This window comes from Laetiporus sulphureus (genome assembly GCF_001632365.1).
Source record: "Laetiporus sulphureus 93-53 unplaced genomic scaffold LAESUscaffold_26, whole genome shotgun sequence".
In the NCBI taxonomy this organism is placed as follows: domain Eukaryota; kingdom Fungi; phylum Basidiomycota; class Agaricomycetes; order Polyporales; family Laetiporaceae; genus Laetiporus; species Laetiporus sulphureus.
The window spans coordinates 465,157-479,445 of NW_024468535.1; the positions used below are offsets into that span (position 1 = coordinate 465,157).

The 14,289-nt window shown below is 46.5% G+C and overlaps 3 protein-coding genes across 3 annotated transcripts; 2 read left to right on the forward strand and 1 right to left on the reverse strand.

The window, feature by feature from the left end:
* Positions 1-546: 546 nt before the first annotated feature.
* Positions 547-1,338, forward strand: LAESUDRAFT_760365 (uncharacterized protein; the record flags this gene model as incomplete). The annotated part of the gene is made up of 2 exons (XM_040912728.1): positions 547-692; positions 813-1,338. 2 exons carry the CDS (start codon positions 547-549, stop codon positions 1,336-1,338), a joined length of 672 nt encoding a protein of 223 aa, XP_040763233.1.
* Positions 1,339-8,046: 6,708 nt separating this feature from the next.
* Positions 8,047-9,661, forward strand: LAESUDRAFT_737563 (uncharacterized protein; the record flags this gene model as incomplete). Its single annotated transcript, XM_040910801.1, has 7 exons — positions 8,047-8,077; positions 8,471-8,710; positions 8,794-8,869; positions 8,924-9,066; positions 9,120-9,329; positions 9,429-9,535; positions 9,569-9,661. The coding sequence occupies 7 exons, from the start codon at positions 8,047-8,049 to the stop codon at positions 9,659-9,661; spliced, it is 900 nt and encodes a 299-aa protein (XP_040763234.1).
* Positions 9,662-9,959: 298 nt separating this feature from the next.
* Positions 9,960-11,934, reverse strand: LAESUDRAFT_714995 (uncharacterized protein; the record flags this gene model as incomplete). Its single annotated transcript, XM_040907104.1, has 9 exons — positions 9,960-10,127; positions 10,188-10,379; positions 10,461-10,590; positions 10,762-10,841; positions 10,897-11,055; positions 11,109-11,137; positions 11,378-11,597; positions 11,653-11,752; positions 11,828-11,934. The coding sequence occupies 9 exons, from the start codon at positions 11,932-11,934 to the stop codon at positions 9,960-9,962; spliced, it is 1,185 nt and encodes a 394-aa protein (XP_040763235.1).
* Positions 11,935-14,289: the final 2,355 nt, after the last annotated feature.

Sequence of the window (14,289 nt, forward strand, 5' to 3'; positions counted from 1 at the left end):
CTGACTATTGGAGACGTTAGGTATATTTGGTATCTAAGTCTCTATCCACGTTGTGGACTAGTACGTGTGAGAAGGCACACGTGGTTCTGAACGTTCTAGCAGGAAACACTTCATAACATTTGGAAGAGGTTTTTCTATAGGTCAACCTGTTTAGGTTTAGAACCACTTACCAGAAGTGGGGTCTACTTGGATGCTACAGGAAAATCAAGACCTGTGTGGTCGCTTCCAGGACCTGTGTGGTTACCTTGGTACGACAAGGAAGGGGAACCTGTGTGGTCACCAACAAACCTGTGTGGTTCAATCAAATCTGTGTGTTTATCAAACTCAAGCACTAGCAGTTACCTGTGTGGTAATCCAGAAGAGAAGCCCTCAACTGAGGCACATGTAGAAGACATGCTAAAGCCCTTCCCAGGGAAGGCAATTCAGAATCAAGAAGATTCAAGGAACTAGCGATAGTCTGTGTGACTATCCAGAAGAACTCGGCGTGAAAACACGGACCCGTGTGGTCAATGAACAATTGGTTAAGGGCCACCAAGAAAAGGCAAGATGTCGTATCACGAAAACAAAGGATACGAATCAGACTCCGGAGATGAGCCGATAGGCTATCAAGGAGACAAAGGATACATGACGCCGTTGTCATGGAACGATGCAACCAATGAAGAGTTAGATTGGTTCAAAGACGTCAGGAATACGTGAGCCATTGCGCTGCAAAGACGACAAAGGTTGGGGAACCTTACAACCCCAGAAGAGCAGCATCAGCTTTGAGAGCTCGAACATGACGTTGAAGAAATTCGACGGGTAATCAATAATAGGAAGGACATTGCAAAGGATTTCGAGGACAAATTCCTAACGCATATGGATCTTCCTAGAGGAAAAGCGATACAAGTCAATCCAAGGCCAGAGGATGCCGAAGGATCAAACAAGGATAAAGGACGGGAGGAATGGAATCCTCTCAGCATCAATCCAAGTTTATTAAGGAGTGGCAACTCTAGCATTACGCCAACATCCAGGAAGCCCTACGATGGGTTAGGATTATGGAAAGGAGTCAGGACGACACCTTTAACCAGGACATCCTCAGAAGGAGGAAGGCCAGTAATGCCACTCGAAGTACCAAAAAGGTCACAATCAGCCATGGCACAAACAAGTAGTTTGGGAACTACTATTCAAAATCCCATCAAAGCATGGTACGATCCAGCCAATGGACCACCAGTGCATCCAGGACTGACATGTCTGAAATTCCAGTGGCAGGAATATCTCCTGGAAATGAATCTATACGTGCTGTATAATTCTGCACAACCAGAATTGGAAAAGGAGGAATTACAGCTAGGGGAGATCTGACCATTCACAGGAGATAAGCGAACATTTACATCACTCCTCCAAGCTGGAGAGCGACATCTCCAGGCAAACATCCACATATATGATAACGACTACAGTCAGATAACATTCATCCTATCCCACTTCGAACCTGGTTCAGCAGCAGCAAAATGGGTCGAATCATGGGAAGCAGCGATGATCGCATCTACAGGAAGATCAGATGATCTAGGACTTTATCGCGACTTTCGGATGACTCTCCAAGAAAAGTATGGAGGAGTCGCAACCAAGGATCAAGCATGGCAAACGTTACTCGACAATCAGTGTAGGCAGAAGAAAGGAAAGGTCGACAATTACATCAGGAATCTCGATATCCTATTTTGCTATGCTGAAATCGATGATGACTATACCAAGCTCATTCATTTCAAGTGAGGCTTAGAATCGAAGTTGGCAGAAAAAGTCTTCCTTATCCCTAATCCTCCAACAACGTATGAGGATGCTTGCGACCTTGCGAGACAAGTCAACGACCTTCAAAATGCCCATAAGGGAAAAAGCAATATCTTCGATTTCATCACACATGCGAATCAGGGTGATTCAATGAATGAAGGAGATTCGATGGATGTAGATGATCCCAATGCAATGGACATCGACAGGGCATGACAAATACGACAAGTACGGAACCTTCCAGTTAAAATATGCCTGTGCTACCGATGCAGAAAACCAGGGCACGAGATGGATCAATGCCCCGCAAAGAAGCCAAACATCGATAGGACCCTGCAAAACATGCAACCCGTATAAATTGTCAAATTAACAAAGAAGCAGAAGGCTTCTTCAATTAAGAGAAAAATTGCATACGCGTCTACTGGATCAAAAGAACCCTCAAAAGATCTGTCAATCACGAAGAAGATGCGGAAGCAGATTGAGCAGCTGGTAACTAAGTTGGTTAATGAAAAACTCGTTAACCTTCTTCTCGGAGCCGGCGGTCAAAACCACCATGTCGATCGAAAGGAAAAGGAAGACGAAGAAGATAATGACGAACCTATGGATATCGATCGAATGTCTGAACATATTCTTGGCATGAACACCATTCAAATTGGTGCCATACGTACTCATTCATCGCATAAAGACCAGACAGCCTTCCCTACATCAATATGGAAGGAAGTACTTATGGCATCACTCGATATCAGTCAAAAAGAATGGCATGGTATCAAGGCCATTGTCCAAAGAAAATTTGACAAGAGGTGACAAGGAGATGACGATGAAAGTACTTCATCATCTACATCTTCCTCTTCAGCAAACAGCATGTCCAACCAACGTATGAAGACATGTCCTAACCGGAAGGGCGAAAAGAAGAAGACAAAGCAGCAGCAGTCGACTAAGTCAGGCCAGCAGTCTTCACCTTCCATTAACCAATGGATCAATCAGCCATTTAAGGGGACTCGTGAAGATTCTCGCCATTCACAACCGGGACAAGGACAGTTCTCTGATCGATGCTGGAACTGCAATCGTATCGGACATCGTGAATTTGAATGCCCAAAGCCGCATCGGATGGAGGCTACTTCTGAAAACAGTAACAAATCAAGGTCGCGACCGCTGCGACAGCACGAATGATGGAATGCAGGACAATTACCCGATTCGTTATCACCCAAGCATTTCAAGGCAGCCTATGCATGAAACTCCAGTATTGATTCCTCGAATCCAAGTACTGGCAGCAATGCGAAGCAAGGAACTCCTCTGAGTCCCTCAAACCTGCACGTGCATCACAGTGGACGTACCGTCGAGTTGTTTAACAGTGATTCTGAATCATCAAGCACCAATCAGACTTCTTGGGCTGATCAAGTCGAAAAGAGATACCCGTCTCTGGGCAACCCTACACCAGAACAGTCAAGCATCGGCACAAATGATGAATCCTCTGCTGAATCACATGACAGCTCCACGCATACTATTTCAAGAATACTTCCTTCCTCAAAGCGGAAGCGCAGATGGAGAAGATGGGATCTTATGGTTTAATTGCCAAGAGGTCTTGGCAGTTGGAGAGGGAAGCTTGTGTTACGAAACATACCGTCGCTCATGGTCACGTAATCCCCATGAACAAGCACCTAGAAGAGACGCCCAATCACGGTCAGGTGATATCAGTCACTATGTGACTGAGGACAGCTTCTAGTCACTATGTGACCGAGGACAGCTTCTAGGGTTCTTAAACTCTAACCCCAGGATCTGCGATCCAGGACTTTGGTTCTCATTTCATATTTCAGGTATTTCACCTACGCTTTTCTTAGCTCGCCAATTACCTGGCTCACAGCAGCTAAGCTCCGGTGTGTTTCACCTATCTTTAGGATAACGGAACCCCTTGTACTAGTACCCCAGACTATAGGTCTGCAACTATATAAAGGGGCAGAGCAGCAGTGGGAAGACTAACCTCTTCCACCTGTGACTCTGAACGTTCTCAGTTCTAGAACCCTCGTGCAATCGTACTCGCTCTCAAGAGGTAGTAAGCTCGTACACTTGCTAGAGTCAGAACAGCGAACCTAGTAACCTGCGGGTGAACATGCAGTAGCTGTAGCGGCCAAGGCCTAGCAAGGGTAGAGTGAGGACCTCACTGCTACATCGTCTACTAGGCTTGACCACACTATAAACCCTGCTAATAGTCTGCCTGACTATTAGAGACATTAGATATATTTGGCATCTAAGTCTCTGTCCACGTTGTGGACTAGTACGTGTGAGAAGGCATACGTGGTTCTGAACGTTCTAGCAGGAAACGCTTCATAACATTTTGCCGCAGATCTCCTTCAAATGCTGCTGTGCATCCTTGTCTGGGTTGAGGGTCCTGTAGTTTACTTTGAGAATGTCGACGAAGTCTAACCAAGTACCGAGTGATTGCTGTGCCACTGCCCTGGTTGCGTATTCTGACATGTAGGTGAATGCGCCACCTTCCAAGTGCAGCAGGGCTGTGGTAATCTTGTGCTCATCGTCATTGATCTCATTTCACCACATCCATATTCCGAGTTGTTGGAGCCAGTCCTTCAGACTTCATTTGCCCGAGTAGTGTGGAGGTTCAGCAATTTTGATGCGGAGTTTGTAACCTTGACCGGATGTGTGACCTTGCGTCATTGCGATGCCACTTGCTTTTAGTGAAGCTAACTCATGGCATAACTTGATATTTTCTGCACCGAGTTCCATCAATTTTTTTCCCATGTCTAGCATGGCTCCCTGTGTGCCTGTGATCTCATCGTTGAGAACCGTCATGTGCGCATCTTGCGCTTGAATTTTGTTGTTAAGCCTTCCGATTTCTGTTTGGAGGACTGCCTCCTTCAATCGGTGCTCGCTTCAGTTCGACTGAATTATCACGTTGAAGGCTCTCTTGTGCTCGTACATTTTGTTTCCAAGCATGTTCTAAACCTTTTTGACTCCGGTGTTGACCGTGAGCTTCATGGCGACTATGACCCATTCTTGGATATGATCCAGGACTTCACCGAGAGTGGATTGCCTGAGTGCATCTTCTAGATGCTGAAATTGCTGTCCATCAAACTCCCAAATGAGAGGGACGTAGGTGGGTAAAAGTGATGGTGTCGAAGATTTGGGTCCTCCGACTTGTGATGCAGAGTCCTGGGATCCTAGTCCAGGCTCAGGTGAATTGCGTTGCAAGGCACGTGAGGTACTTCTGTCATGTGTCTCAATGTTAGAATGGAGTACATCCTTCATTGGTTGTCTGAATGTAGACATGTGGGGATGGGAAGGTTCGGCCATTGTGCAGTGTAACTAGTACAAAAAATTCAAGTATCTCTTCTTTGAGATCTCAAATAGTGTCCTGACTATCCTGTCTAGTGTCTCCTGTTTCCCAATCCGTTGAAAGCTGATTCTGCCTATCTTCAAGCAGACCATGTTGATAATTTGTTTCTCGATGAATGTGTATTTGCAAGCTCTCGTGTAAAGGTCTGCGCAGACCTTGTCTAGTTCTGACAATAGGCACTGTAGTCCTTTGCCTCTCAAATTCTCATCGAGGCATTCCCAGAAGGCTCCTAATAAGGGTTGGAGCCTGAAGTGAGTGGCGAATACTTGCTTCTTGAGGGTTTCAAGGTGAAGTGTGGGCCTGACTCTCGATGGAAGTGGACAGATTGGTCGTGCATGTGTGCTGACTTTGATAAAGTTGGGGAGTGGTTGCATGGGCTGTGGAGTGATAATGACTGGGGGGATAGCATTGGAGGTGATAAGTTCTGGCGGTGGTGCCAGCTTGTGACTACCGGTGGTGAGGTGTCCTCTTCTGGGCTTGTAGCATTCGAGCGAAGGGGTGTGACTATGAGGCCAGTGAATGATTCTGCACTGTATGATGTGTGTGGTGTCAACTACCCTGGCTGCTGTGCATTGCTGGTCTGTGGAGGATGCACCTAGAAATGCTAAAGTGAGGAGCCTTTCTCACTCCTTGTTGGTTTCCTGACACTTATAGTGGACGTTGAGGTCAATCCTAGGGAGGGCCTTGCACTTTGGAGCTTTGGGCTGCTCAGTGTCTTGCTGAGGCTCACACCTGGTAGAGATTGGATTGGAATGTGTGTCAAAAAAGCCATGCACTATGGCTGAAACTGCTTGCACTGAAAATACATGGCCACTTGTGCTAGACACTAAGCAGGGGTGCAGAAAATTGTCAGATTGTTTCTAATGTCACAGCACCACTGGACAAGAGATCAAAAAGACTATAAAAGGAAATGGTCACGTGGAACATGCCGCCCTGATTCCCCTGATCCCTTATGTGGCTTGAGAGCCTAACACTTACTTGTTGGTGAAGCAAGCGTATGGAAGGGTGAAAGATATATGGTGGAGCTGGTAGGCTCAGTGGGTGCTACAGTGGTAGACGAGGAGAAACAATCTGAAGTTTTGTCCTCTACATGGCTGGTCTTATATACATGTACAGGAGCCTGATTACATAACCTTCATCATACCACTACTACAAAATAGATGATTGGCTATCTACGTATCTAGGTGACTAAACTATATATGGAACAATAAGTGGGAAGATCTATCCTAAACTAGAATAATAGGTGAGAAGATCGGTCTTCATCCATAACAATGGTGAGATGATCCATCCTATCGTGGTAACAGCCATACCTTGAGCTGATTGCCTAGACAATCCTAAACAATAGTCCTTGTTCCCTTTGTTTCTAAATGGATGCCTCTATTGCATCCTGGAATAGACAGGTCCGATAGTATTATCTGCAGGTCTGGGCCATAACATGTGATATGGACTATCACCTGATCTCTATGTGTCACGTCTGTGGCTAAGTAGCGTGAGATATTGGTGAAGCATGTGATCTGTGGCATGAGAAAAGTCACATGCAGACATTGTGGCAAAAATCTGTGACAAATAGCTTTAGTGTCCCAGCGGCGTGCAAAACTGAAGGTTAGGATGAGATCAAAGCATAGGATGTTGAATCCCATGGTCACGATGTAAGCTCGGTCCTCATGGCTTTCATACAATTGCTGCCAAGCTGTAGCCGAGCAAGGATTAGGCAGCAATTCTGCATGGCACAGGTATCCTCAATTAGCCTGATGGTGGTCTATTCATTGCTGTCGATCTTCAGAGGTCCCAGTATATAGCAAGGTGACGATGAGGATTTGATCTCTCTCCAACTGAGCTTCATCTTCCTCTTCCTGTTCTGCCTCATGGGTGACACTGAGATGACCAAGGACATTTTTCATTAAAGATTGTGAAGCCACGAAATGATACAGGGCAAAAGCATGTCTGTCAAGTGCAAGTGCCACAACAGGTTCAAAGTCCGCACTACAATATAAAAATATTCTAATGCAACGCTACGGTGTGAGCTATTCTATCAAGTGCCTTCTGGATATGATTTGACACTCAGCTTTATAATCTGAAATGTGTTCTAAACCTGCAGGATGGCATCCAATATGTTGGAGGCAGAAATTTAAAATCATATATTTTAAGAAATGACACCATTTTCAAACTCACCAGATACATTTAGAATTTGAGTGCTGTTGAATGTAATCATACATTTTTGAATTTCAAACTATGACATGTATAAAATATCTAGTAGCAGATGAAGGTGTAATTAAATGCCATCCTGCAGGTTTAGACTGCATTTCAGATTATAAAGTGGAGTTACAAATCATATCCAGAAGGCACTTGATAGAATGGCTCACACTGTAGCATTGCATTAGTACATTTTTATATTGTAGCGCGGACTTTGAACCTGTTGTGGTGCTCGCACTTGACAGACATGCTTTTGCCCTGTATCATTTCGTGGCTTCACAATCTTTAATGGAAAACATCCTTGGTCATCGCAGTGTCACCCATGAGGCAGAACAGGAAGAGGAAGATGAAGCTGTCACAGTAACACCGGACAAGAGATCAAAAAGACTAAAAGGGATAGTCACGTGGAACGTGCCACCCTGATCCCTCTGATCCCAAAGTATCTCCCTGAACCCTATGTGGTGCAAGAGCCTGTTTGACTTACTGGTTGATGTGGTGAATGCAGAAAAGGGTAAGAGATATATGGAAAAGCTGGTGAGCTTAGTAGATGCTACGGGTAGTAGACGAGGAGAAACAATCTGACGTTTCGTCCTCTACATGGCTGGTCTTATATACACGTACAGCGGGCTATCTTACCTAAGCTACCTATCTACGGGTATAAGCTAATGGCCGTACATGAAACAATAGGATGTCCGGAAGTAGAACAATAAGTGGGAAGATCGATGGTTGCTGCAGTAATGCGTGTGCACATCATGCCTATCTTGGTTCCCCTTTTGTTCTCTGGTGTGAACATCGTGCCTATCTAGGCTTCTGGCTAAACTAATAGGAAGCGGAAGGCCGATGCATAACAATAGTCCTTGTTCCCTTTGTTTCCAAATGGGTGCCTCTATTGTATCCTAATAGACAGGTCCGACCGTATCATCCGTGGGTCTGGACCATAACATGTGATGTGGACTATCACCTGATCTCTACGTGTCACGTCTGTGGCTGAGTGGCATGAGATATTGGTGAAGCACGTGATCTGTGGCATGAGAAAAGTCACGTGTGGACTTTGTGGCAAAAATCCGTGACAGAAGCTCAGGTGGAGAGAAATCAAATCCTCATCACCACCTTGCTATATACTGGGGGCCTCTGAAGATTGACAGCAACAAATAGACCACCATCAGGCCAATTGAGGATACCTGTGCAGTGCAGAATTGCTGCCTAATCCTTGCTCAGCTACAGCTTGGCAGCAATTGTATGAAAGCCACGAGGACCGAGCTTACATCGTGACCATGGGATTCTACATCCTATGCTTTGATCTCATCCTAACCTCCAGTTTTGCATGCCGCTGGGACACTAGAGCTATTGTAAGGAGAGATGTTGCTGAGAAGGGAACGGCATGCCCAGATCAACGCTCGCTTGATGCTGCTGGAGGTCTAGCCTCATCCTCCATTACCTCTGCTCTACAATGCACGAAATCTCCCTTCAGCAGATCTTTGCCCTCATTCCTGCCACAGTCTCGAGATATACCAACTTCACGCTGAAGATACTCCTGGAGACTCTTCGAGACATGCCATCTGGCCAAATTAAATGGTCGCAGGGCTTCGAATTCGAATAATACACACATTTAATCTCTGCACACCATAGCCTGCTTGACAGAGCATTTGGCTCTCTTGATGGCCTCAATCTTCCATGCCAGACATCAGATGACTTGGAAATTGAGAACGCAACTTACAATGGGTGGTTGCATGAGCATTTTATTAGCTCTGTGTTGGCATTCACACTGAAAGGTATGCTATTCCTGTCTATCTGCAGTAAGCGAGCCTGATCTTACCTGACACAGGCACGATTATGGCTGCCAAGCTGAACTGCCCAGGCAGCTGGCATGATTCTCGTGTAGCACGTCCTATCTATGAGAAGCTTTACACCAAGACTCCAGATGGATACTTTCTTGTTGCAGATACAGCATTCCCTCATGGGTCAGACCAAATTGCAGGCCGCATTCGTGCTTCTATCAAAGCTGGACAGCAATTACTGTCATCGGTTACTGAGCGTACTCATGCTCTTCAGATCAACCGGCAGCTCCTTTCATATTGACAGACTGCCGAATGGGTAATGCATGGACTTCATAGTTCCTTTGGCCGCCTTTGAGTCCCACTCGAGATTGACCATGATGAGCAACGAGGTGATCTCCTTGAAACTTGTGTACGCCTTAACAATGTTCATGCCAACATCATTGGAATCAATCAGATCAACACTGTCTATGCATCAATATAGAGGGAAGGGGATCAGGCACAAATTTGGGATGGTTTTGCAGGTATGCTATTTGCGGAGCAGAGGTGCAGAGACCAGGTCAAAGCATTTCATATTGTAGCAGACTCGTGAACTTATGCAAACATTTTAGAAAATTTATTTCGATGTCATTGTTTACTATTTTACTGTGACAGAGGGCTAGGAGCCCAGTCTGATGGAGTTTGAGGCTGTGAGTTCGCTTCACTTGCATTTTCGTCATCATTGGGATTCATCACCAAGGCCTGAGGGTGCGACGGAGAGATCTCAAACAAAAGGTCACCAATGCGGCTGCAGTGAGGTGTGATGGAGACTTCGATACCTCCAATGTTGAGTGCTGCTGGTGTAGCATGTGATGCCTCATGAGAAGACTGTAAAGAATGCACTTGTGCATTCATCTCTCGAGTTCCTGCTGCTCTGCCAAAGCTGCCTTCTGGCTATCGAGGAGAGCTGGGAGTGTGCGGAGACCCATCATGATGTTGGCGAGCATGACAAAAGGGAGAGTGTACAGGTGGATGGTTGCCACGTGTAGTGAGTGAGCTTGCTGAATGCATGTGATGATCTGAATACCGCACTAGATCTGGTCATCTAGAAGGTGTGTCAGGGATTCTTTCAAATGTACAAGGACGATCAGGGTTGATGAGATCGTCAACTTCATCAGGGAATGCCCAGAATGTTGCGCGAGCTCCATCAGCATAGCAGACGTTATAGCGGTCACAGTGAGGGGAAGGCTCGAGGGTTTGACGAGGCAAGGGCTCAAGGGCATGGCGATGATGATGAGAGGCCGATATTGGATGATGGTGAGGTGAGGAATCTAGTGCATAATTTGAATGATGGGAGATTGATGTGCGACGAGAGCGGCGATATGGATAAAGGTGGCTCCGAGATGAGCTACAGCTGCAATTGCGAGAGTGAGACCTGCTTCGTCTACCAGAATCATGGAGCATGCGTGATATTTCCATTTGATGTTCTGCATGATCAGCATGCTGCTGTGCATCCTGATAGCGATGCTCAGCCTCCATGAGCTGTGTACGAAGGTTAGTAACCATAGTGTTGAGATCACGAATGTGTTGATTCAATGCTAGAACTTGAGTAGTATGAAGTGATTGTGCGGCCCTATCACTATCATGCATGGCTTGCACTGTAGGGTCCAGGGAATGAGAAAGGCATGTAAGAACCTCCATGCCAGCATTGACGTTAGGAGCATGCGATCGACGAGCACGCTCAGCATGAACTGCGGCAGGAGGTAGCTTGGGGTCAATTTTGATGGCATGAGCTGTAACAGTTGGCTCATTTTGAGATCATCTATTGTTCTTCTCATCATCACTAACAGAAAGAATGGAATGGTCAGCATCTTGCTCCGTGGCAATTTCGTCATCATCAAGATCATGAGAGTGAACTTTATCGTTGATAAGGTCGTCGATGTAATGCACCCGCTCAACAGCTGGAGGACAGTCTGCATCACTGATAGGCTTGCTGGTTTGTACCAGCTAAAGGACTGTTAGTGATAGGAAATGAGATGTTATCACAAATCAACGCTCACCTGCTTAAACTTTGCCTTCAGTGACTTGTCTGTTCACTCGGGTCTGCTGTAAACATATGCCCAATCTTGATGCTGCTTGTCTACCACCGTCCAGCCGTTGGCACCAACAGGTAGCTCATCTTCAACAAGGTCGAGAAGTTCACTGATATCATCATCGCGATAGTTGGCTGCACCTCGAATGCGATCTGGGCCCTTTTTGGTAGGAGCTTTCATATCGCCATCTCTGTCACTGTCGCCACTACCATCGTCTCAGATCTGCTTGTGCTTACATGTTCGGACAGGCTCTGGCTCACACATGTGCTGTTTTCCCTTGGCCTTCGAGCAACCACGAGAGACTGTGTGATGAGATCCTCCAGTCTTGTCCACCAGTGAGTGACAGTGATGAAGCTCTAAAATCTCCAACGTATGCTGGGGCGGGAGAGGCACCAGCATTGGATCGATTGCACTGGATGGCAGCTGTGGTGGGCCAGCAACAGCACTGGTGGGAGCCTTGCATCATTCATGAGGATAATCTGGGTCAGAAGAGCAGTACAAAAACACTTACATATGATGGATGAAGGACAGTAGGTGGTGGACCATACTGCAAAGACATAGCACGCGCTTGAGATCCTTCACCAGCATGGTATGGTGGTCCATCGTTCAGGCTGCCAGACAGCCCAGGCATGATTTGATGGTTCATGAGCAAATTTGAGACATTGCAGGATGATGGGAATACATACCTGCAGAGGTGCCAGCTGGGATGCACCAGATGGTCCATAAGGTAGCCATCGGCCATCCACTCCAGTGGTCCAAGCCTGTCCATCAGGTGATACCCAGAACTTTGCATTGTCTCCACCAGATGGAGTGCTGTCAGCAAAGCTGTGCAGTGGCTGAGACATGCTTATTTTGATGAGAGCTTCGCAGAATGGTTGAGAAGAACGTTGAAGATCAGAACAAAGATGCTTCACTACTGTCACAGTATTAAGTGGCACCTTTCTTTTTGCACCAATAAAGTCATCATTCAGCAATCACAAGTGGTTATTCGGACGCCAACCTTCATATTGGTCTCACAAAGTGGATACTTAGACAAACAGCACAATACCACCACATACATCGCGGATATGACTGTGTCTACCACATGATCACCAAGTGCCCATGATTCAGCCACCCAGTCACGTGACACTGCCCACTTGCCCTATTCGGAAGTTATCAGGCGTTGATCACGTGACACCAGGCCACTTGCCCAGAATGGAACTCTTTGGCCCACAATAGGCTTACCTGTGCTCATTGGACCATCAAGCTAGCAAGCACCCAATTCGCTGCTTAATAGCAGCAACAACTACATGGCTGCCAAATAGTAGCACCAGCATTAGAATATGCGCTATGGCAGAACCTCCATTGGGCACTCAATAAGTGGCACCACTTCAGTCACTCAAATAGTGGCACCACCTTCAGGCAATTATCTCATTGGGTAAAGTAGGATTACCTTGGTGTATCCACGGCCTTTATAGATAGTTGCTATAGCGAAGTCCAGAACCATTACTGGTTTTGGCAATATGTTCACATGTAGACAGGACAGGACCCCAATAAGTACACCATAGTTAGGGTACCCAGGGTCCACCACTACATGTATATAAGCACATGAGGATCTAAGGGAAGACCTTAGATTCATTCAACTATTGTATGCGGCCAGCAGGCCAGCTCCCCCCTTTCACCTTTTGTGCAAGGCCATGCATTGGGGCTTTGCCTTGATTGCTGGTTATATGCCACTGCGCGCCATCCTCAGCCTAGCCCTTGTGGCAGGCTTTTATGTTGTGGATTTATTTGTGCAGGTCACACAAGCAGACTTGCCCTTAATTGGGTTAAGTGTTTTGTGCTTTGTGACAACTACGGAGGCATGTGTCACGGTAACACCGGACAAGAGATCAAAGAGACTAAAAAGGGACAGTCACGTGGAACGTGCCGCCCTGATCCCCCTGATCCCAAAGGTATCCCCCTGAACCCTATGTGGCGCAAGAGCCTGTTGACTTACTGGTCAATGTTGGCAGACGCAGGAAAGGGTGAGAGATATATGAAGGAGCTGGTAAGCTCAGTGAGTGCTATAGGTAGTAGACGAGGAGAAACAATCTGAGGTTTCGTCCCCTACATGGCTGGTCTTATATACACGTACAGCGGGCTATCTTACCTAAGCTACCTATCTACGGGTATAAGCAAATGGCTGTACATGAAACAATAGGATGTCCGGAAGTAGAACAATAAGTGAGAAGATCGATGGTTGCCGCAGTAATGCGTGTGCACATCGTGCCTATCTTGGTTCTCCTTTTGTTCTCCGACGTGAACATCGTACCTATCTAGGCTTCTGGCTAAACTAATAGGAAGCGGAAGGCCGACGCATAACAATAGTCCTTGTTCCCTTTGTTCCCAAATGGGTGCCTCTATTGTATCCTGGAATAGACAGGTCCGACCGTATCATCCACGGGTCTGGACCATAACATGTGATGTGGGCTATCACCTGATCTCTACGCGTCACGTCTGTGACTGAGTGGCGTGAGATATTGGTGAAGCACGTGATCTGTGGTGTGAGAAAAGTCACGTGCGGACTTTGTGGTGAAAAACTGTGACACTACCCCCCTCTCAAGGCTCATTGTCCCGAGGAGCCAAAACCTTTATTACCCCTTCTAGTTGCTCGCAACGGTTGGTAGCTTCGGGAGGGAAGCCCTTCTGCATAATACTCAAAGATTATTTGGGCTATTCTATCTCCCGGCTTGACCGAAAATACGAAATCCGTTGTGTTGATTAGTACGACCTTGAGTTCCCCAGTGTAATCTGGATCGACGACTCCTGCGCCCACGTCAATTCCTCGTGCAGCCAGTCCGCTGCGTGGAGCTATTCGTGTATAGGTATGTTTGGGAGGGTCAATCGCGACTCCCGTCCCTACCACAGCTCGTGAATGCGAGGGGATTTCATGCGTTTCTGCTGCATAAATATCCCATCCTGCTGCTTCATTTGAGGATTTTTTCGGTGATTTGGCGAGATCTGTCATCTTATGATATAGGAAGAACTCGTCTGGATGGTCGGACATATTGATTCGGTGTGTGGAGATCGGTGCAACTTCATATGAGGATAATTCGAAGTGTTTTCCACCAAAAGTGACGACCCTGATTGGTGCTTTGGCTGCATCTGGGTGTTGCTGGTGGAATTC